Source organism: Staurois parvus, unplaced genomic scaffold (genome assembly GCF_062004578.1).
Source record: "Staurois parvus isolate SC_StPar_1 unplaced genomic scaffold, SC_StPar_1.0 ptg000493l, whole genome shotgun sequence".
NCBI lineage: Eukaryota > Metazoa > Chordata > Amphibia > Anura > Ranidae > Staurois > Staurois parvus.
Genome location: NW_028318289.1, coordinates 1,327,336 through 1,349,956, shown reverse-complemented (window position 1 = coordinate 1,349,956; position 22,621 = coordinate 1,327,336). Strand labels below are relative to the sequence as shown.

The 22,621-nt window shown below is 42.5% G+C and overlaps 2 protein-coding genes across 5 annotated transcripts in view; one reads left to right on the top strand and one right to left on the bottom strand.

Moving 5' to 3' along the window:
- LOC149452176 (uncharacterized) overlaps positions 1–12,556 on the top strand; it is a 67,684-nt gene extending 55,128 nt beyond the window's left edge. For all 4 annotated transcript variants that reach the window (XM_089689709.1, XM_089689711.1, XM_089689710.1 and 1 more), the window contains one exon: positions 12,270–12,556. In XM_089689709.1, the coding sequence (XP_089545835.1) occupies positions 12,270–12,332 (63 nt within the window). In that variant the 3' untranslated portion in view covers positions 12,333–12,556. The remainder of the gene's footprint in view (positions 1–12,269) is intronic.
- On the bottom strand, positions 3,419–11,602 carry LOC149452177 (uncharacterized). Its single transcript, XM_089689707.1, has 2 exons — positions 10,947–11,602; positions 3,419–6,431 (listed from the first exon to the last, which is right to left on the bottom strand). Exon 2 carries the CDS (start codon positions 6,030–6,032, stop codon positions 3,960–3,962), a length of 2,073 nt encoding a protein of 690 aa, XP_089545833.1. The 5' UTR covers positions 6,033–6,431; positions 10,947–11,602; the 3' UTR covers positions 3,419–3,959.
- Positions 12,557–22,621: the final 10,065 nt, after the last annotated feature.

Sequence of the window (22,621 nt, the reverse complement as noted above, 5' to 3'; positions counted from 1 at the left end):
CTGCTGAGAGGGAGGCCAAAATTACGTACTATAAAAACCACCTATGTAGTCAGTTGGTCTCTGCCTTTCTGCGCCAACGTCAATCCTCAGACACTGTGGGCCCTGTGCTCTCGCGTTCCGCTGCCATGGCAGCAGGGGAGGGGTGGGGTGGTAGGAGCAGTGGCAGCTCCACCAGCAGCGGCTGCCTCAGTCTGCAGTCGATGATGAGTAGCTTTCTTCACCAGCGCAGTGAGGAAACTACTAACCAGCCGCAGCAGCAGCAGCATCAGGTGGACCTGGAGCAGGAGCTCAAACAACAGGCTTGGGCCTACTTGGACAGCACCCTGCCAACCGAGGTAGACAATCCCCTTGACTACTGGGCAACGAAACTTGACCTTTGGCCCCAACTAGCTGAATTTGCCCTTGAAAGGCTGTCATGCCCGGCCAGTAGCGTGGCATCGGAGCGCGTGTTTAGTGCGGCAGGAGGTATTGTAACTCCGCGGAGGACACGACTGTCCACCCAAAGTGTGGAGAGACTCACGTTTGTGAAAATGAATCAGGCGTGGATTAGTCTGGATTTCAAACCACCAGTTCCTGACACAACTGACTAAATCCGCCATGAATCATGCCCCTGCCATGTGCCACTTTCAGGTCTCCTCACACTGCTGCTGGGTTTCATTTTGTCATAGGGTGCTGGCAGATTACGGGCCTCCCATTGCTGCTGCCAGGCCCCTAATCTGCCATGGGCCCCCGTACCGCCTCCTCATGCTGCTGCCAGGTCCACAGTGTGTCATGCCATGTGCCACTTTCAGGTCTCCTCACACTGCTGCTGGGTTCCATTTTGTCATAGGATGCTGGCAGATTACGGGCCTCACATTGCTGCGGCCAGGCCCCTAATCTGCCATGGGCCCCTGTACCGCCTCCTCACGCTGCTGCAAGGTCCACAGTGTCTCATGGGTCCCTGTATGGCCTCCCATTGCTGCTGTCTCCAACGCCACACTTTGCCATGTGCCACTTTCAGCTCTCCTCACACTCCTGCTGGGTTCCATTTTGTCATAGGTTGCTGGCAGATTACGGGCGTCTCCCATAGGTGCTGCCAGGCCCCAAATCTGCCATGGGCCCCCGTACCGCCTCGTCACGCTGCTGCTAGGTCCACAGTGTGTCATGGGTCCCTGTACCGCCTCCCATTGCTGCTGTCTCCATCGCCACACTCTGCCATGTGCCACTTTCAGGTTTCCTCACACTCCTGCTGGTTTCCATTTTGTTATAGGTTGCTGGCAGATTACAGGCCTCCCATAGGTGCTGCCAGGCCCCAAATCTGCCATGGGCCCCCGTACCGACTCGTCACACTGCTGCTAGGTCCACAGTGTGTCATGGTTCCCTGTACTGCCTCCCATTGCTGCTGTCTCCATCGCCACACTCTGCCATGTGCCACTTTCAGGTCTCCTCACACTCCTGCTGGTTTCCATTTTGTCATAGGATGCTGGCAGATTACAGGCCTCCTATAGGTGCTGCCAGGCCCCAAATCTGCCATGGGCCCCCGTACCGCCTCGTCACGCTGCTGCTAGGTCCACAGTGTGTCATGGTTCCCTGTACTGCCTCCCATTGCTGCTGTCTCCATCGCCACACTCTGCCATGTGCCACTTTCAGCTCTCCTCACACTCCTGCTGGGTTCCATTTTGTCATAAGTTGCTGGCAGATTACGGGCATCTCCCATAGCTGCTGCCAGGCCCCTAATCTGCCATGGGCCCCCGTAACGCCTCGTCACGCTGCTGCTAGGTCCACAGTGTGTCATGGTTCCCTGTACCGCCTCCTATTGCTGCTGTCTCCATCGCCACACTCTGCCATGTGCCACTTTCAGGTCTCCTCACACTCCTGCTGGTTTCCATTTTGTCATAGGTTGCTGGCAGATTACAGGCCTCCCATAGGTGCTGCCAGGCCCCAAATCTGCCATGGGCCCCCGTACCACCTCGTCACGCTGCTGCTAGGTCCACAGTGTGTCATGGGTCCCTGTACCGCCTCCCATTGCTGCTGTCTCCATCGCCACACTCTGCCATGTGCCACTTTCAGGTCTCCTCACAATCCTGCTGGTTTCCATTTTGTCATAGGTTGCTGGCAGATTACAGGCCTCCCATAGGTGCTGCCAGGCCCCAAATCTGCCAATCTGCCATGGGCCCCCGTACCGCCTCGTCACGCTGCTGCTAGGTCCACAGTGTGTCATGGTTCCCTTTACAGCCTCCCATTGCTGCTGTCTCCATCGCCACACTCTGCCATGTGCCACTTTCAGGTCTCCTCACACTCCTGCTGGTTTCCATTTTGTCATAGGTTGCTGGCAGATTACAGGCCTCCCATAGGTGCTGCCAGGCCCCAAATCTGCCATGGGCCCCCGTACCGCCTCGTCACACTGCTGCTAGGTCCACAGTGTGTCATGGTTCCCTGTACCGCCTCCCATTGCTGCTGTCTCCATCGCCACACTCTGCCATGTGCCACTTTCAGGTCTCCTCACACTCCTGCTGGGTTCCATTTTGTCATAGGATGCTGGCAGATTACAGGCCTCCCATTGCTGCTGCCAGGCCCCTAATCTGCCATGGGCCCCCGTACCGCCTCCTCATGCTGCTGCCAGGTCCACAGTGTGTCATGCCATGTGCCACTTTCAGGTCTCCTCACACTGCTGGTGGGTTCCATTTTGTCATAGGGTGCTGTATGGCCTCCCATTGCTGCTGCCTCCACCGCCACACTGTGGCTCCAAACTCTGGTTTTGTCCCCGTGACTGCCCAAATGAGTGAAGTGTGCGGTGATTCTAAGATCGACGGCACTCATCTGCATGTCATACTGACTAACAGTATTATTTCTCTTCCCCAGCAGACTCCAAGGGCATTTAAATTAAAGGTACAGTGTTCTGCACTAATATAAAGGCTCTCTGAAGCCTAGAAACACCCTTTTTTAAGTTAAATTCACAGCGAATATATTCGACTCGAATCAAATTTTTCCACGAATTCGCCGAATCAGTCGAATCAAATTTTTGAATACTTCGCTCATCTCTAGTCATGAGCTGTAAATAATGTAATATATATCTGAAAATTATTTCAAGGGTTTCTCCAAGGTAAATAGGTTAAAGCAGAGTTCCCCTCAAAAGGGGAAGTTCTGCTTTAAGGACTTCTCCCCCGCTCCCCATTAAGGATTGGCACTTTTGGGGGGAGGGGGGGGAGCGGGTACCCGAATTTGACAGGTACCTGCTCCCACTTCCGGTCCGATCGCCTAGCGGAAGGTGTCCTCCCTCCCTCACTGTAGTCTTTTGGGACACGTGACAGGTCCCAGAAGACTACAGGACTGTTGGTTCTATTGACCCTTAGACCCCTGGTCTAAGTTCTCTGTCACTCGTTCTGTCTCCTCAGGCCTGGAGAAGCATTGGTTACAAGTAATCACACATGAGACCGTCTTGTAAGTAACCAAAAACTTCTAATTTATTCCACAACGAAAGCTCTCTTATATAGTACAATATAGCGTTAACTTTCTCAAGAATAAGGAATGTCTATAATATTACATAAAAACTTATCTGCTACATACAATAGAATCTGGCTAGATACTTTTCAAGGCTGTGAACATGATCTTTCTCAGGCATTTGTAATTAGTTATAAGTAACAAACAATTATTTTCTCATGGAACAGAAATATTTGACATTTAATTGTATCATAACAGAAACAGGTGCTTGTTAATACAAAGAAATAGTTGAATACTTTCTCCGTCTCTACCAAGGCTAAGCTAAGATAAAAGATAGAAGAATGTTGTGAGTGTAGTTCTGTAATACATAACTGACATAGCATATTTTCATTAACTCATTCTGGTTATAATACAAAACAATTAATCAACATGGAATATAAAATGGAGTGGGAAAAACAAAATGACAGACCTAAAAGACATACATTTCCCTTCAATCCCCTCTTAAAATCATTATTTACATATATGATTTTTATTCTCCCTTATACAACATAGTTCTTTTTCTGCTTCTTTTTGTATTTGGCTAGATAACTATTGTACTCTTTGGGTTTTGGGTTCAGTGGGGCAGTTTGTTCTTGGATTTCTTCCTCGTACATAGTCATATCTATACCTTTGTTCATAAGCTTCTTAATACACGGAATCAAACAGCACACTATCAGGGCTAGAAGTATCAGGGTGACTACAATAATCACTCCTATTTGTGCTAGCATCTGCTTCCATCCCTTGAGCCATCCAAAATATTGATCCCATGGATCAGTGATCCCTGAATTCCTTTTCAACTCTTCCGACAGATCAGACAGTTTTTTTATAGCCATAGTGACCTTGCCATTTGGCCCAGTGTTGTCTGGGATGTAGGTACAACAAGTACCTGTTCCTTTTATCATTGCACACACACCACCCTTTTCTGCAAGCATCATATCTAAGACCATACGATTTTGAAAGGTCATGGTGGAATCAGCCTGCAACTGCTCCGCTATCCCCTTCAATGCATCCCTGGTGTAGTTGACAAACCTCTGTTGATTGTAATATATATAATTTATCCAATCAACATTCTTATTGACTGTGATGATTGGAATGATTGACTCAAAACCTGCTTTGACCTGGTCCCTGGCCTTAAACTCATCTGGGACCCCTCTTGGAACCCCTATGGCGTCTATATACACATGTGGGTCAAAACTACCCATCGGGGCCTCCCTCTTGTACCTCTGAGTACCTCCTGTTACATCTTCAGGGATCTCAGAAGGAGTTTCACTAAAAATATGCAGGGGCATAATAGCTTTGGCCAAAGCACACTCACCAGACCACTCCTTCTCTAATCTAGACCTGATCATACCATCACCACAAATCCAGTAGATATCACCTAAAGATTGTGTCTGATTCTGTAAAAGCCTAGATGAGATGTTGCTGTATGTGTGACAAAAACCTTTTGTAAAATTTCCAAAACTTCTTTTCCTTGCCACTCCTCTATAGCAGGTATAATTCCCTGGGTAAATTTGCAAACCTTCGCCTGGTTTGGGGTTTTTTGTAACTATGGGATACTTTGCTTTCCAGGTTTCACAGGAAGCATTCTTGTCATGTGCTCCTGTAAAAAGACTTAGAAAACATTCTTCAACATCTTCAGGAAGGTTTAGTGGCACTGTTCCCACATGGGGTCTGGCTGCTCCACAGACATAACAATTAGACTTGTTGTACTGCAGGGCACTGTACCTCATCCATTCTAACCAAAGATTTACATCTGAAAATCCCGTCTCCGCTGCTACGGTATCTTCGAAAGAAGGATCAGCAATGGCAATCATATCCCTAATAGTACTGATACGTGGCTTCAGGGGATTGTAATTATTGTTATTATGCATGTCTTGTATCCTAAATTTCGCCCTTGTGCCTGATATACCTCCTCCCCAGTATAACCCAAATACATACATTCCCGAATCACTAGGGCTGGGATTTTCTATGGTAAGTGTATATTTGGCATTGGGCTTAGTAAGAGTCATTCTGTTTATGAGGGATTTTCCGTTCTTGTCCTTCTTATTTATGGCTGTGTCAGGTTTGTATCCCCAGTCAGTTCCTATGTTCCATCCCACTGCTCCCCAATAATCACAGTTACTCCCCCAATAATCATCAGTTACACAAATGTAACCTATTCCCTCCCTCTTATGCGCCCTTTTCCTGCTACTCTCTTCATCCCCTTTTTCTGTTAGATCGTCATAGGTGAAAGAAAAGGTAGCAACATAGGTATTAGAAGAGTCAAACCACAATGTAATAATCTTCCCCTCTCTGGTAATAGCAACCTTTGGTTTCTGTGCTGGTACATTGGTTTCTCTTTTGGTCCTAGTGTGTATTGGGTGTGCGTTTTCTGAGGTGTTTTTATCAAATGTGTGTTTTTCTGAGGTGTTTTTATCATTGTTGTTGTGACCACATATAACCTGAACAGCACCCAAATCCTCTGGGGAGTATATACAGTTAGTCACTGTCCATATTGGGGTGAACACTAAAAATGTAATCACTCCCAGCAGAATCCATAGTTTGCCAGAGTCCTTGGCTAATAGAATGCTCATCTTGATTATTTTCAGAGGCTTTGTTACCAGCTTCACTCACTCTTCGAGGATTTGTATCACCTGCTTCACCTCCTTTAATAAACAGCACCTTGTCCTGTTCGAGGTCAGGGCTTTCTGCCCCCGTTAGTACCTCCTTTTCTTGATTGTCCTGTTCGAGGTCAGGGCTTTCTGCCCCCGTTAGTACCTCCTTTTCTTGATTTTCCTTGGGTCTGGTCCTTTCTCGACCAGCTTTGCTCTGGAAGCATGGATCCAGGTGGAACTATGTTCAGTGAGGACTGCTGTTCTGGTTACTGCTACAACCGTAGTTTCTGGTCCATAGGCGAAATCCTGCTGTTTCTTGTTTCTCGTCAGCTGTTTCACCACAATACGATCTCCGGCCTGGAACGGGTGGGTATTTTCCTGTAAAAAAAACGGAAACTTGCAGATAATATCGTTCTCTTTTTGTGGAATACATTTCTGGCCATCGGGGAAAACACATCTGTGACCACACAAGCTGGTTGTTGTCCTCCCTTTTGTTGGGGTATGTGTGTAAAGTCAATTTGAAGATGTTGTGTAAAAAGTGTTGTGGGGTGAGACAGGTTTTGATGCATGGCTTTATTTGGGTTGTTTGGGTTACTCCTGATACATGTGATGCATCTTTTCACAAAATCTTATTCTAACTTGGCCATTCCTGTGATATAAAAATCTTTTGGAGTTGTTTTAGGGTTGCCTTCCATCCTATATGTCCTATCCCATGGTATTGTGCAATGTATATCGGGGCGCTACACCGTGGGATGCATGGTATCCCCTCTTTGCAGATTAATCCAGTCCTTGGATTCTTCTGTAAAATAGGGTAGCACCAGTCTTCGAGCTCCTTTGTGAAAGCTGACTGCTGCAAGGTTGTGATCAATTGAAAATCATCTGGGAGGATGGGGCATAAAGTGGGCATCTGCAGTAAAGCAAATTATTACTGAGCTACCTTTTTTGCTTCATAATCTGCTAGGGCGTTACCTTTTGTTATATCATCGTCCCCTTTGGTATGTGCTCTGCAGTGTATGACAGCAAGTTCCTTGAGAAGTGTGAGAGCCTTAAACAAATTGGCTACTAGTTGGGAATGGGCAATCCTTTTTCCCATCAGCTCCTATGTAGCCTCTGAGAAACCATAATACACCATGGTCATACACTGTTCCATAGGCATATTAAGAATCTGTGTAAATAGTGACAGACTGATCTTTGTACAATTCACATGCTTTAGTGAGAACAATCAATTCAGCAGCCTGGGCTGATTGAAAAGGGATTGGTCATTTGGTCTAGTACAGGAGCCATCTATGAAAACAACATCAGCATTTGGAATTGGAATCTTTAATAAATCCAGTCTGGGTGAAATATTAGCTTCAATGGATTTGAAGCAGTCATGAGCCTCGGGTCCCAGATCGTTTGACAATTTGAGACCCAACAATGCCTTTAGGATCATTGCTGGACCTGAGTTGTTTGCGCTATACTTGATATGCAACATGGGGTTGCTCATCAAGATAACCTCATATCCGCTGAGTTGTTGGAAGAACATGTGCTGAGTGTGTATATTTCTTAATAAAATAACTACATTATGTGTAGTGTGCAATATCATAGGGTGTCCTAAGGTGAATAACATAGACATCTCCACAGCCATAACATAAAATGCCAACACTTAGAGACACGCAGGCATGCCTTGGACCTGAACTGGCACCATTTTTGAGAAAAAAAATAAAAACTACAGGGCGAAGTCTGCCTCCATGCTCTTGGGCGAGTACACCAGCCATGGTCTTACAATTGTCCCTTGCATACACATGAAACATTTTTACATAATCAGGAAGGCTAAGGCCTGGGGCAGTTACCATTGCATTTTTCAAATACACATATGCATCAACCATGTCATCTGACCACTTAACAATTTCTGACATTTTCTGGGTTGTGACTTATCATAATAGGAACAGTCAGGTATCCACTGGCGGCAGTAACCAATGGCTCCAAGAAAGGAGAGCATGTCTTTCTTGGTTTGTGGGCGGGCAAGTTTCAGGAGAGCCACAGCTCTCTTTGGACTGACTTTCCTTTCCTCCTTTAGTAAACACAAAACCCAGATATTCAACACTTGCTTTACACCATTGTAGTTTTTTCTTTGACACTTTGTATTCACTTTCAAAGAAACATTTCAACAAACTCTCCCCATCCCTCAGGCCGGCCCCCTTAGTGAGACTGCAGAGACAGATAACATCCGTGTACTGCAGCAGGACTGACCCATAGTCCGGTGTCCACCCCCTCAGAGTGGCTTGGAGAACAGTTGAGTAGACTACAGAAAATCTACAAAAAACCCTGAGGCATTAAACAGAAAGCAAAAATGGGCTGTGTCTCTGCATCAACAAGGACGCTAAAAAATGCATTTGCTAAATTAATTACTGAAAAACATTCAGCATTAGACGGTATGGCTGCAAAAAAAAACGGAATGTCAAACACCAACAGAACAATATTTTGTAACACAGTCAATGTCCTCTATTTCTAAACATTTAATTATTAACGTGTCTCCTACAGTGAGAAATTGACATTGCTTGGTTTATATCGCCACCTTGTATCTGGTTCTACCTGCCTTTCCAGGACTGAAAATTTTATCTATTCCTGCTTTATTTGCCAAGTCTACTAATAGGGACCCTGATATTTCTTTTAATCCTTCAGCAGAAAAAGTTTCCTCATTCTGTGTGGAATCAGGAATTCCTTGGGTGGGGGTTAAGGTTGGTCTTCCACAGCGTCCTGGACTGGGACGGGGGATGGAGCTGTGGATTGGATTTGCTGCTGTGCTGCAATAAAAAAAATCACGTCCTCTTTGGAAAAGGAGGGATATATTCTGACAGTACGGAGCTGACAGTACAGAGTGGGTCTAGTAACACATAACCACTTATCACTCTCAACAAAAGACAGACAATAAGAACTTAAATATTGACTCTATTTCAATAACTTTAACCCGTTCACTTACCAACCAGGTTCACTTATTTGCATAAACAAATTATCTTATACTATATACATTTGATAGTAGAAGCAAAGAAAAGAAAGTTGGTTACCCTCAACAGACTAGTTAAGACTCTGTAAATTATACCTAGACCCCGTCTAGGTATTTCAAATGTAGACCCCGTCTACATAAATCACCTTTCCTTATCTGAGTTTCCCGGAGACTCAATGAAGTATTCCGGAATACAATTGAAAGGTTGTCCATAGCCCCTGGCTATCAGTCTTTATAGTCAGTTTCAGGTAAGGACGCGTCGGGGAGATTGACTTCATCTCAGAAAAGACAACAGACATACACATATACACAGTGATAGGTAAAATCAATCTCTCAAGTTTATTAGCGGGAAGGAAATTAATATAAAAGAAAAAAAAGAAAGGTGGGGGCACAGAGTATCAAAAAGCTGAGTTGTCAGTAATTGATTGGATGAATACAACAAAAAAAAACATTGACGTCAATTCTAAAAAGTGATGAGAAGCGGGGTTTCATTTTCCCAACAATAAAGAAAGTTTCTACATTGTTTTAAAACACTTATTTTCCCATTGCCTCAGTCCAACCGGCCAAATTATCTACCCATGGGTCTACCAAGTAATAATCGGACCCGCATACCCGGGCGACATATGTTTTACATGTCTCATCAGGGAATGGGGGAGGGGGCGGTTTTGACTGATGGGTCCCCATTATTTAAAATGTGCACAAATCCCAAGAAAGCGTCTATGAAATGTTTTAGGGACCTTATCGTTTTTCCTTCAAAGAAATCAGGTACCTCAAATGGTAAATGTTTCTGATATAGATTATGATCTAAAACTTGTATACCCTCCTGACAGTTAGGGATTGGATCTGGATTGGGGACAATGTGTTTTATAATGTGTTTATCTATATCCTCAGTAATGTATTGTATTATAAGGCTAGTTTTACAGTCTACACAGGCCATAAAGTATCTTCCTACACGTGTCTATGTTCTATAAGATGTTCAGTATCCTGAGGATTACCAGTCTCAGATAAAAATTCCCTTAGATTCTCGATATATAGGTTCAAGTGGTAAATGGTTTGACCCTGAAATATATCGGGTATCTGGAAATGGTAATTTTTCCTATAAATTGACCTCTTTATGAAAATATTACCGACTGTTGGAAAATTAAAAATTGCAAATGGCTTATGGGATACTGTCAAAATGAGATCAGAGTTCTCCTGTCGACTGTCTTTCTGAAAAATCAACCCACAGACACAATATTTGCAAGTCATTTACCAAAAATGTCTTCTCTCAAAATATCTTAATTGTCCTAGAGTTTGGCCTATAAAAATATGTGGTACTGCTAAATGACAATTAATTTTATACAAATGACCCCTTCTGGTATATACCTCGACTTGGTTATAAGGCCTATTTACAATATCTACAAGAACATGTCTATTACTATCACGACCTTTATAATGTATCAGCAACCCACATTTACACAATGTACATGTCATTACATAGACCTCCCAGTTGGTGTCACCATGCGTTCACCTTTCTCAGGTCAACAACCAATAAGGTCTAGCTGAGAGGGTGGTGCGTCTTACACCTTCTGACAATAGGTCTTCAGTGATTTCGGTCTGTACACTTACCACCTCAGACTTACTACTCATACAAAACAAATTATCTTATACTTCTATATGTAGAAAATAATAAACTTTAGACACAGAATGAGTGACTATAGGCAATCTCCCTGAGATTGCTTAGTCTCCCTGAGACAATTTTTTCTCCCTGAGATTTCTTAGTCTCCCTGAGACAATTTTCACTAACACTCCCGGAGTGTTGTGTTCCCAGAACACATATTGGCTTAAATGGATATCGGACTAATCAGAGCCTCCCAGTTTCCTTATATCCAACTTGTACAGGTTATATAGAAAATAATTCTACTTACCGGACAAGTGGATGGTCACTGAGCGGGTGATTCCGATATCCCGGGCGAGCCCCCAAAACTGTTGGTTCTATTGACCCTTAGACCCCTGGTCTAAGTTCTCTGTCACTCGTTCTGTCTCCTCAGGCCTGGAGAAGCATTGGTTACAAGTAATCACACATGAGACCGTCTTGTAAGTAACCAAAAACTTCTAATTTATTCCACAACGAAAGCTCTCTTATATAGTACAATATAGCGTTAACTTTCTCAAGAATAAGGAATGTCTATAATATTACATAAAAACTTATCTGCTACATACAATAGAATCTGGCTAGATACTTTTCAAGGCTGTGAACATGATCTTTCTCAGGCATTTGTAATTAGTTATAAGTAACAAACAATTATTTTCTCATGGAACAGAAATATTTGACATTTAATTGTATCATAACAGAAACAGGTGCTTGTTAATACAAAGAAATAGTTGAATACTTTCTCCGTCTCTACCAAGGCTAAGCTAAGATAAAAGATAGAAGAATGTTGTGAGTATAGTTCTGTAATACATAACTGACATAGCATATTTTCATTAACTCATTCTGGTTATAATACAAAACAATTAATCAACATGGAATATAAAATGGAGTGGGAAAAACAAAATGACAGACCTAAAAGACATACATTTCCCTTCAAGGACCATTCACGTAGCGCAGCGCTACTCGCGCATGCGCAGTGGGCACCCGGCTGTGAAGCCTCAAGCAGTCAAAGCCGGGTGCCCACACTGAAGATGCCGTCCTCCTGGAATACAGGACGGCCGGTGAAACGGGCTGCGGGGGACACACCACGGGACCGAGGGACAGGTAAGTGGCTGTTTTTTAAAAGTCAGCAGCTACAGTTTTTGTAGGTTCTGACTTTTATTTTTTGATAGGTTGAGTGGAACTCCGCTTTAAGAAATTCTGCTCTACACTATACAAATAAAAAAACTTACAAAATCAAAAAAAGTTTTGTCTTTAGATATACTTCAAGGGACATATTTCTAAAGTTGTGAAGGTAACGTTTGCCATGCTTTCAGTAGCGATGAACCAATCACACCAGAAAGATTCTTCTGAAGTGAATGTTTGGTGAATGCCAGATCAACTGCTTTATAAATATATCTAAGGGTTTCTTTTAGTTTTTTCCCTCTGTTATAGCTCTTGGGGTGATATTGAGGTTTGCTCTAGGGTTTCAAATTGCAGTCATACTGTCCAGTAAACAATAAACATATAGTATTTGTTACTGTCTCTATCTTTTTTGCTGCTTTTATCCATATGACAATCTGATAAATCTGCTTTCTTCCATGTTCTTGTTTGCTAGGAACTTGCTAAAGAGGATAATGAATCTCCAGAGAAGGCTTCTCTTGAAACCATCACAGTGTAAAGGAAAGAACCCATAACAGATTATTCATTAGTTTTTGCTGATTGTTTCATATATTATTTAGTATTTAAACAGGTAATCAAATCAAATAATTAACTAACTAATCAAACCCTTTCAAATAATTCATCATATACTGTATGTACGGAAACAGTATAAACAACTACTATGTATTCTGTTATGCACTATATAAAACCTTTTTATGTGATAATAAATACACTAAAAGAGAAGATTGTTCAGATATCTTTAATGTTTTTAGTTGTCAATGTAACACCTGAATAGTCCCTCTTTAAAATGCTTGTTTTTTTGTAATTCTACACATATTAACCACTACGGAGGGCTCCAGAGGATTTACCCCCCTTCCTGACCAGGCCTTTTTTTGTGATACGGCGCTGAGCTACTTTAACTGACAATTGCGCGGTCATGCAATGCTGCACCCAAATGAAATTTATTGTCTTTTTTTTTTACCACAAATAGAGCTTTCTTTTGGAGGTATTGGATTGCCTGTGCGGTTTTTATTTTTTTGCGCTATAAACAAAAAAACCCCGACAATTTTGAAAAAAAATATAAAAACTATCAAAACAAGTTTCCTAGTGCAAAATCCTATAAATATTGAAAAGAAAAAGGACCGAACTGCTAAGTACGGTAAGGCATTGGAATTTTTGGGCACAGTAAGAGACCACACAATAAAATACATATAGCCATTTATTGACATAAAAGAATCATATGTCCATAATGGGACCCATATTACAAAATATACTATTCAAAAGAGAAGATAAGAACAAAGCAAATCAAGTTGAGCACAAATGTATAGTACAAAATAACCACTCAGCACATGACAACATATATATTTTAAAATGTGGTCAATGCGTTTCACCTGTGCACTTGGCTTCTTCCGTAGCTTGAATATGAGAGAAAGTAGTGCTACTGCATAAAGAAAATACAAAATAAATATACAAACATATAGATGTATATGAGGTGGACACAATATACATACAAGAAATGAGGCTGAGCTTACGTGGAGAGGGTAAGTCAGTGGCATACAGTATGGTTGAACAAAACACTCAGCTAGTCCCTATTTGTTGGTAAGAAGAATGCTTCTCACTTTGGTTTTCAGTGGGAAGAAATCCCCTTATATTGGTGATCAATGGAGATAATGCTCCTTACATTAGTAATCATTTGGAATAATGCTCCTTACAACAGGGGCCAATGGCAAGAATGCCTTTTACTTTTGTGGTTAGTGAGAAGAATGTCCCTTACATTTAGTGGTCAGTGGAAAAATGCTTCTAACTCAAGTGGTTCTTGGGGAAGAATGCCACTTATATTAGTGGTAAGTGGGATGAATGCTCCCCACTTAAGTGGTCAGTGGGAAGAATGCCCCATGATAGCTATAAAAGTTGGTGTCATTAGTTATTTATATGAACAACAGAAACGGCTCATTGCTCAAGAACTCCCCAGAACCCTAGGATTTTAAGAAACCATGGCTGAGAAAGGCTGGGGGGGGTAGGGAGGAATACATCTGGTCAGTGATGGAGCAGGATCTGGATGTCCTGATAAATCTTAAACTTAAGGCAGAACTAAAGCCACTGCAGGTTTCAACATTTGTGAAAATGTATAGGGATTTAAAGCACATATTCATATTATGGTGGACTTAAACCCTACCCTCACATTGTGCCATCCTTTAGTAATGCAAGGTTTTCACCCCTTTAGCCTTTGCCGATTTGTTCACCATCACTCTTTTCGCTCATCAAAATTTTCTAGCAGACAGATAAGAGATTTTTGGCTGAAGAGGCATATAAAGTAAAAAAAAATGAAAGAAAAAGTAAAGATAAAAGGCGATTATAAGGGAATAAATGGTAATACATTTAAAATCATTGGAAAGTTGTCCACTTTATTGCCATCACAGATGACAAGGAGCACTCATGCCTGGAGGTAAAGGAGATCTGGTCTTTGTGTACAGTGCACACAGAAAGACTTCTAGGCAGTAAGAGCCACGAAAATGTGGAATAGACTAATTTTATCCAGCTCTGGAGATTGTTTCAATAAAAGGGTTAGATACTTTTCTAAATGCTGAAATATAACTGACTCCTAATAATTAGAAGAAATAATACTGTACATTGTTGATCCAGGGAGTATCCTATTGCAGTAGGGGGCTGGGAAGATTTAGGGGTCTGAGGATGCAATTTACTTTAATTTTATTAACATTTTTTGTTGTTTGGATGAATATGATGGAAGGTGTATATTAAACCTAACTATGTAACAATATAATGACTTTATATTAGTATTATAATAACTTGATTCATTTATTTGTAACATTATAATAATATTATAATGAATGTATGTATTTCTAGAAACTGTAGATTAGAATATACTGGTGTGAGCCATATAATATAGAAGGATCTATGAACTTGCAAATCAGTACAGTATTTCCTGAGCTTGAAAAAAAAAAAACACAGATAAGCAATTTAACCCATAAAACCAAAAAGTTTAACAACTTATATCTTGAGTAACAATAACTGCAGCTGAGCTTATCAGATAACTGGGCACCTGAGTTCACCAAGAAAATGCTTTGTGTAACCACTGCCATTGCTGTAATCTGTAAGCTTATCGCAGAAAAATTTATGTTAGTTATTTTTTTTTATTATATGCAAGAAATGTTCATCTTAAATAGTGATGTATTATCATTATTATACTGTATCTTCAGAAATGTGTGTTTCCCAAAACAATCAATTGCCTTGGGAGATCAAGAAGATTATTTTCCCCGTAGGAGCAATTTGGACCTCTCCATTAAATAATTGTTGTTTTGGATGAACTTAATAGACTTTACAATACAGGTGTCAAACACAAGTCCCTCGGGCCGAATTTGGACCTCCAGGCCATTTCATGTGGCTCTTACATCTCTCCTGCAGGTACCCCCTTGTCTCCGCTCCCACCTTGTCTCAACAGTCGGCAGCAGAGAAGAGAACTCCTCTGCCAAATCCTGCACCTCTCAGTGCAGCTGCAGCACCCCCTCATCTCTGCCTCCCCTGGTCTCAGCATTCAACAACCGACTCCACTTCTCCTCTGGTCCTCCTCCAGCCCCTGCACTTTCTGCTTTTCAGCTCTGCCCCCAAAAAGGAGGTGCATGGTGATATTAGGGAGGGTGTGGGACTCTTGACATCTGATGTAATGGGGTGGGGTACTCTGAACATGTAGTCTTACATATACAACCCTTTGAGAGCAACCATAATGCTGATACAGCCCGCGATGAAATGGAGTTTGACAGCCCTGCTTTACAACATGACTATTTAACTGTGTAACATGTATATCTCAAAGTATACAACTCCAAGGGATAAATTTAGAAAACAGTAAAATGTAACATTCACCAAACATTCATTGCAGGTGAATCATCCTAGTGCATGTGTTATTGCTTTTGCTACAATTACCTAGTCCAGATCCCTAATTTTAAGGAGAATTCAATATACAGTATGACTATGGTATTTTAGCACAAAAAGGACACATTCACTGCTTTATAAATGTGCCCTCGACTGTGGTATCTAAAACTATCATTAACGCTGGGAGACACAGTAAAAAAATAAAAAATAGACTATATAGTGTATTTAAAAATTGATCACATGGTTGGTTTAGAAAAAAAAAAATCTAATTATTAATAAGATATTATCAGATAATTATTATTAAAACTCATCAAAATCAAAATTATAGGCTATAGATGAACCATTATAAATAGGATAGCAATAAAAGTGAGCGCTCTATGGAGTAAGCTGCTGGACACTCAAGGAAACCAAAATAAAGCCTTATAACAGATACAAATAAATAGTGCAGCGCTATAAATGTAATGCAAATTGATATGCAAATTATAAACCAAATGACTATACGTACAGTAAAACAGTCCATATGTAAAGAATAATAAAATATTGAAAAAATAACAAATGTTCTGTATTGTCACTAATGACTAATGGATAATCTATATAGTGCTCTCCTTATAATCCGTGATAATCTTCCAAGTAATGTAGAGAGATTGTGCACTCACCAGATGCACAATGTAAATGTGCATTAAGTAAAATCCACAGAAGCCTCCTTTAGGGTCTTGTCTGGGATAAGGGAAGATATCCTCCCTCTAGGTGGTTGGTCTGGTCAGGAACACACGGAAATGATCCTCCCTCTAGGTGGGTAGTGGTGGTGGGAGCACACAGGATAGTAAGGAAAGGATCCAGCTAGCCAGAGGTCCCCTTAAGGGATAGGTGGGTGCATTGAAGTGCTGAAGCCAGCTACCGCAGTGTCTTCACCAGGGAAGCCAGCCTGCGAATCCCTTCAACGTCACCAGGAAGGCCCTCTCATTGAACCTATCACATGCCCCATGTGAGGCGGAGGGGCGTGGCGTACAGTTCAGTGGCTCCGCTTCCGGATTTGCTTGCGGTTGCCAGGGGAGGCCTGGGCTGCGGCATAGCAACGAGAGCGGAGAGACGCCTTCGGACTGAGAGATCGATGCGGTGTGCACGGGGCTCCGGTGGAGTTATTTATTCATAGCACCTGCCTGATCCAGCAACATTAAGGATTCCAGAGAAGGGAGATCCTGTACCCAGGCAACCTGCACCCACCTATCCCTTAAGGGGACCTCTGGCCAGCTAGATCCTTTCCTTACTATCCTGTGTGCTCCCACCACCACTACCCACCTAGAGGGAGGATCATTTCCATGTGTTCCTGACCAGACCAACCACCTAGAGGGAGGACATCTTCCCTTATCCCAGTCCAGACCCTAAAGCAGGCTTCTGTGGAATTTACTTAATGCACATTTACATTGTGCATCCGGTGAGTGCACAATCACTCTACATTACTTGGAACATCATCACGGATTATAAGGAGAGCACTATATAGATTATCCATTAGTCATTAGTGACAATACGGAACATTTATTCTTTTTTCAATATTTTATTATTCTTTACATATGGACTGTTTTACTGTACGTATAGTCATTTAGATTATAATTTGCATATCAATTTGCATTACATTTATAGCATTTCACTATTTATTTGTATAGATGAACCATTCCACAGCACAAAAAGCATAAGAGCGCTCCATGCGTAATAGTAGTAATCCAATTAAGGGGTGAGGAACAGAGAAATTAATAATGGTAGAATGTGAGAACAAATAACAATCAAAAGCCTTAGGAGATCCAGAATTCATCAAGTTTTATTAGTGATGCCATACACCAATTGTCATCTGGAAAGCATCTTGATGCGTTTTGCTTGATATGTGCTTGTAGGAAGGTTGCCTACAATAGTTAGTAAGTTCTGGCTGGCCCAAAACAGGGGAAAGAGTCAAAACCTTTTGGTCCTTTTTCCCAGGCTTTATGGACCCAGGCTACCCACCCGGGGCTGCTAATATAGAAGGGAAGGTCAGTAACCAGGAGCCCTCCCATGAGTTTTGTATCTGTGTACCTGCTGCTTGTTGAAGCTGTGCCTAGTTCTTGACCGTAGTACGGTCCCCCGTTGGTTATGTTGTGACAGCATTTTGTAGTGGGGGACTGCTGGGCCCTTCAGTTAGCCCAAAAATGTCAACCCATTCGGACAACTGCCAATACTCACCAGTGCTGGATTTTTTCCTATTAAAGTAATGCCTGGGCATCTACCAGTCAGTTAGGGTTAGGACGTTTATGGAATTGGGTTGCAATTTATTCTGTTACACTGCAGAACTTTCAGTAAAGTTGATAAACGTATCCCAAACCTGGTCTGAAGTTACTAAAAAGGTACATGAGGGTTAAATGGCAGATACACTACACTATTTTGGGTCAGTTAAGCACATACAGGGTATGAAGAGAATCAGTTGCAAGAGGTTATCTCAGCAGTAGAGTCAAAGAAGAGAGTAGCTTTTATGGACAACCAAAGGACTGCTGTAACATGAATAGCAGCCTGTCATAAAGCGTGGTACCTGAGTAAGGTGAGGTGTCCTTTATTAGGGATGGGGTTGCTGATTTTGACTCCCTGCCTAAAGGTCTGTCTTCCATAGCAACTGGGAGCAGGCCATCATTATGGAGACCCTCAGCCTTACCGCACAGTATGGGAGAGAAGAAGAAGGAGTTAAAGTGCACACATGAGGTATGCACAGGTGCATGGCAGGACTCTGTTCTGTAACTGTGTCATGTACCCTGGTTGGAGGCTGAGTTGCTGAGAGGGCTTCCCTTGCAAATCTGGTCCAAGCACCCCTGAATGTGTTGACAGAGGTACAAGGCTCAAGGAAGCAAGGGTGCCAGTAGCTTGATAGCAGGTGCCTGCTACGGTCAGGGATGTAGTCAAGGTGAGCCATGACTACATAGTTATACACAGTGAGACAGCAGCATGGTCAGTAAGCAGGCCTGGGTTGGTACCAGGGAAGTAGCCAAAGCGAGGTCCAGTAGCAAGCTGAAGTCAGCAAAAGGAGATCAGGCAGAGCGAGATCCAGTAGCAAGCTGAAGTCAGCACAAGGAGATCAGGCAGAGCGAGGTCCAGTAGCAAGCTGAAGTCAGCACAAGGAGATCAGGCAGAGCGAGGTCCAGTAGCAAGCTGAAGTCAGCACAAGGAGATCAGGCAGAGCGAGGTTCAGTAGCAAGCTGAAGTCAGCACAAGGAGATCAGGCAGAGCGAGGTCCAGTAGCAAGGTGAAGTAAGCACAATGAGATCAGGCAGAGCGAGGCCAGTAGCAAGCTGAAGTCAGCACAAGGAGGTCAGGCAGAGTGAGGTCCAGTAGCAAGGTGAAGTCAGCACAAGGAGATCAGGCAGAGCGAGGTCCAGTAGCAAGGTGAAGTCAGCACAAGGAGATCAGGTAGAGCGAGGTCCAGTAGCAGGCCGAGGTCTCGGCACAAATGAACTTACTGGTGGGAAGCCATGTAGAGGTGCGGCTTGTGCTGTGCTCTCACTCCTGTCAGTGAAGCGATCCTCCATACAGCACGACACAGGATTGCTCTTGGATCAGGCTGTATACAGTTTGATTACCCCACTCACAATCTCCTCCAATGACTGCTCATTTCTTGGCAGCAAGGAGCCAGGGAAGGAATCAAACACTAAACATGCCGATTAAAGAGTGATCCTGTGTCATCTGCTTTATGGAGGATCGCTTCTTTGACAGGAGAGGAGAGCACAGCTCGCACCTCCTACCTCTCTCCTGTCATTTTTTCTTTGGAAGCTTCACTGCTCCAGGCTGCTCCCCCAGGGTGGGTATGGGGAAAGGCACTCGCCAGGCACTAAAGACCTGGGGGAGGGAACAACTGAAATCTGGGGGGCATAGCCCACCCCAGCACCCCCCTAGATCCAGCCATGGCTGAGAGTAGGAGACCAGCGACCATAGCTGCACCCTAGGTGGAATTCCTAGTTCACCCAGTGATAGCACTGGCCCCCCTGGATAAAATTCACTTATCTGTGTGTTTTTTGTTTTTTTTTAGCTCATGAAATACTGTATTGTTTGGTAAGTTCATAGTCTCTTCTATAGTATAGGGCTCACAATAGACATGTACAGTTCATGTTGTTCAGAATCAAAATTTGTATCCAAATTTCGGAATTACAATAGTAATGAATTTAACCAAATCCAAAATAAAGAAACATTTCGGCAGAAACTCTAATTTGAATCAAATTAAAAACACAAATTTGAAATATAAACATTTTGCTGAATATTGCTGATTTCCTTCAAAGACTATGTGTATTAGTGTTAGAATATAGCCATCTTCCCAAATTCAAATAAAAAAAATAAATAAAATAAAACGGAATAGAATAGAGAATAAAAGAATGGAATAAAACAGAATTAAAATAGATTTGAATAGAATAAAATGGAAAGTAGAATGCCATCTTCCGAAATTCAAATTTTGAAAAGAATAGAATAAAACAGAATAGAAAACAATGTAAAACAGAATAGAAAAAAAAAAGAATAGAATAAAATAGAATAGAAATAAAAGAAATGAAATAGAAAAAATATAATAGAAAAAAAAAGCTGCAGGCTTAGCAATGAAAATAAACATTACCTCCTGCTTCTGGGTTTGGGGCGCAAGCGTGCACACCCCCTGCTGACCCAAGCTTTGATTGGACATGATTTTCTTAAAAATAACAACTATACTTACCTGCTCTGTGCAGTGGTTTTGAATAGAGCACCCCGATCCTCTTCTTTTTGGGTCCCCATCAGCTCTTCTGGCTCCTCACCCTCAAGCTGGGGAAGCCTATCTCCCTAGGGGCACCGCTGCGTGCTCGTCCCGGCTGCTACAGGGCGGCACAGGTGCGCAAAATCACGTATATATACGTGATTTCGCATTTCCAGGTAGGGGGCACATGCGAGCCGTGCGAGTCCTACCCGCGCCACTATTCGTGGCCTCAACTGTCAATCACCGGGTCCCAGCTGGTGATTACTCGCTTTTGGAGCTTTACCGACGGAGGGAGAGAACTGTAATTAAACAACACAGATCTCTCCTCTGTCAGCTCCTGCACACTGCTTTGCATGGCTCTGCATAGCAAATAAAATATAAAAAAATAAAATAAAAATGTCAATTTTTTTTTAAAAATCTAGAATTTTTGGTTATAAACTAAGTTGGGGTTTTTTTTTTTTTACTAAAAAGATAGCTGAATAAATTTTGGCCAAGATTTATGAAGAAAAATTTGCAAAATTTTATAAGAAAAACACTTTTTTCAAAAATGTTTGGACTTTTTCATTTATATAGCAATAAAATAAAAATCCCAGTGGTGAATAAATACCACAAAAATAAAGTTTTATCTGTTTCAAAAAAATGCTAAAAAATTCATATGGGTACAGTATTTCATGACCGCGCAATTGTCATTTAAAGTGTGATAGCGCTGAAAGCTGAAAATTGGCCTGGGCAGGAAGGGGGTGAAAATGTCCAGACTTGAAGTGGTTAATAGCAAAAAGCCAAAAATATTTTTTTTTTCTCAAAATTGTCAGTCTTTTTTTTTTTAAAGCACAATAAATAAATTCAGAGGCGATCAAATACCACCAAAAGAAAGCTTTATTTGTGGGGGAAAAAAGGACAAATTTAATTTGGATGCAGTGTTGCATAACCGCGCAATTGTCAGTTAAAGTAACGCAGCACCATAACGCAAAAGGTGGCCTGGTCAGGAATGAGGGGGGGGGGGGGAATAAAAATCCCCCGGAGGGCAAGTGATTAAAATTGCGCATGCATCAAACTATGTAAATTTTACTGTTCATAGGGGATGCTTTAAACGCCTGTACTGGTTATCACTTTAGATTTACACAGAGGGTCTAGTGCTATAATTACTGCCCATCATCTGATAATCGCACCAATGCCTCATGTGTGGGATGAACGCAGTTTGCGTGCATGCGGGATCGACACATGCGTTCGCCTTTGCACGGGAGGGAGCGGGGCACTTTTTCTTTTTTACACTGTCACTAACTTTTTTTTTTGTGATCACTTTTATTGCTGTCACAAGGAATGTAAGCATCTCCTGTGACCGCAATAAGCCTGTGACAGGTACTCTTTAAGGAGGGATCTGAGGTCTATAAGACCCCACATCCCTCCTCTGCACTTGAAAGCATTCATAACATCAAGATCATTTTTTTTTTTGCTTTCAGATTTTAAAAAATGGCGCCAAAAGCTTCGGAGTAAACCGGACGTGATGTCAGGTCATTGCTTCCGGTTTACAATACAGGAGAGCAGATAAAAGCTGATTCTGGGTTTGTTTGGTTGTCCGGCCAACCAGAAAATGCACCATCTGGTCTCTTGGGACTCCCATTGGGACAGGAAATCCTGAGAGAGCGGAGGAAGGGTGTGGGGGTGGGTTTGGGATGTCCCTTTCCGCTGCTCTACAAGCAATTAAGAGGCTAGTATATTCTCCAATTACTTGTACAAGAGAGCCGACCACTGGCTCTAAAAAAAAAAAAAACAGTATTGGGGTGATGCCTGTAGCTGTAGGCATCACCCCGATATAACCAACGTCCAGTGACATACGGGTACATCGCTGGTCTGGAAGTGGACAAACGACTGTGTGTGTGTTTTCTTCTTTCAAGGGAGAGTCATCTGGGTTGTTTTCCTGGAGTTCTCGCAGCAGGACATGTGAGAGAAATTCCACATTGGAGGAGCCATTCTTTTGACCAGATCCTTCGCCGGGACCTCTGTTTAACCTCTTGCCTACAGGGCACTTATACCCCCTTTCTGCCCAGGCCAAATTTTAGAGCTTTCAGCGCTGTCGCACTTTGAATGACAATTGCGCGGTCATGCGGTCACTGTACCCATATTAAATTTTTATACTTTTTTGAGACAGATAGAGCTTTCTTTTGGTGGTATTTAATCACCTCTGGGTTTTTTAT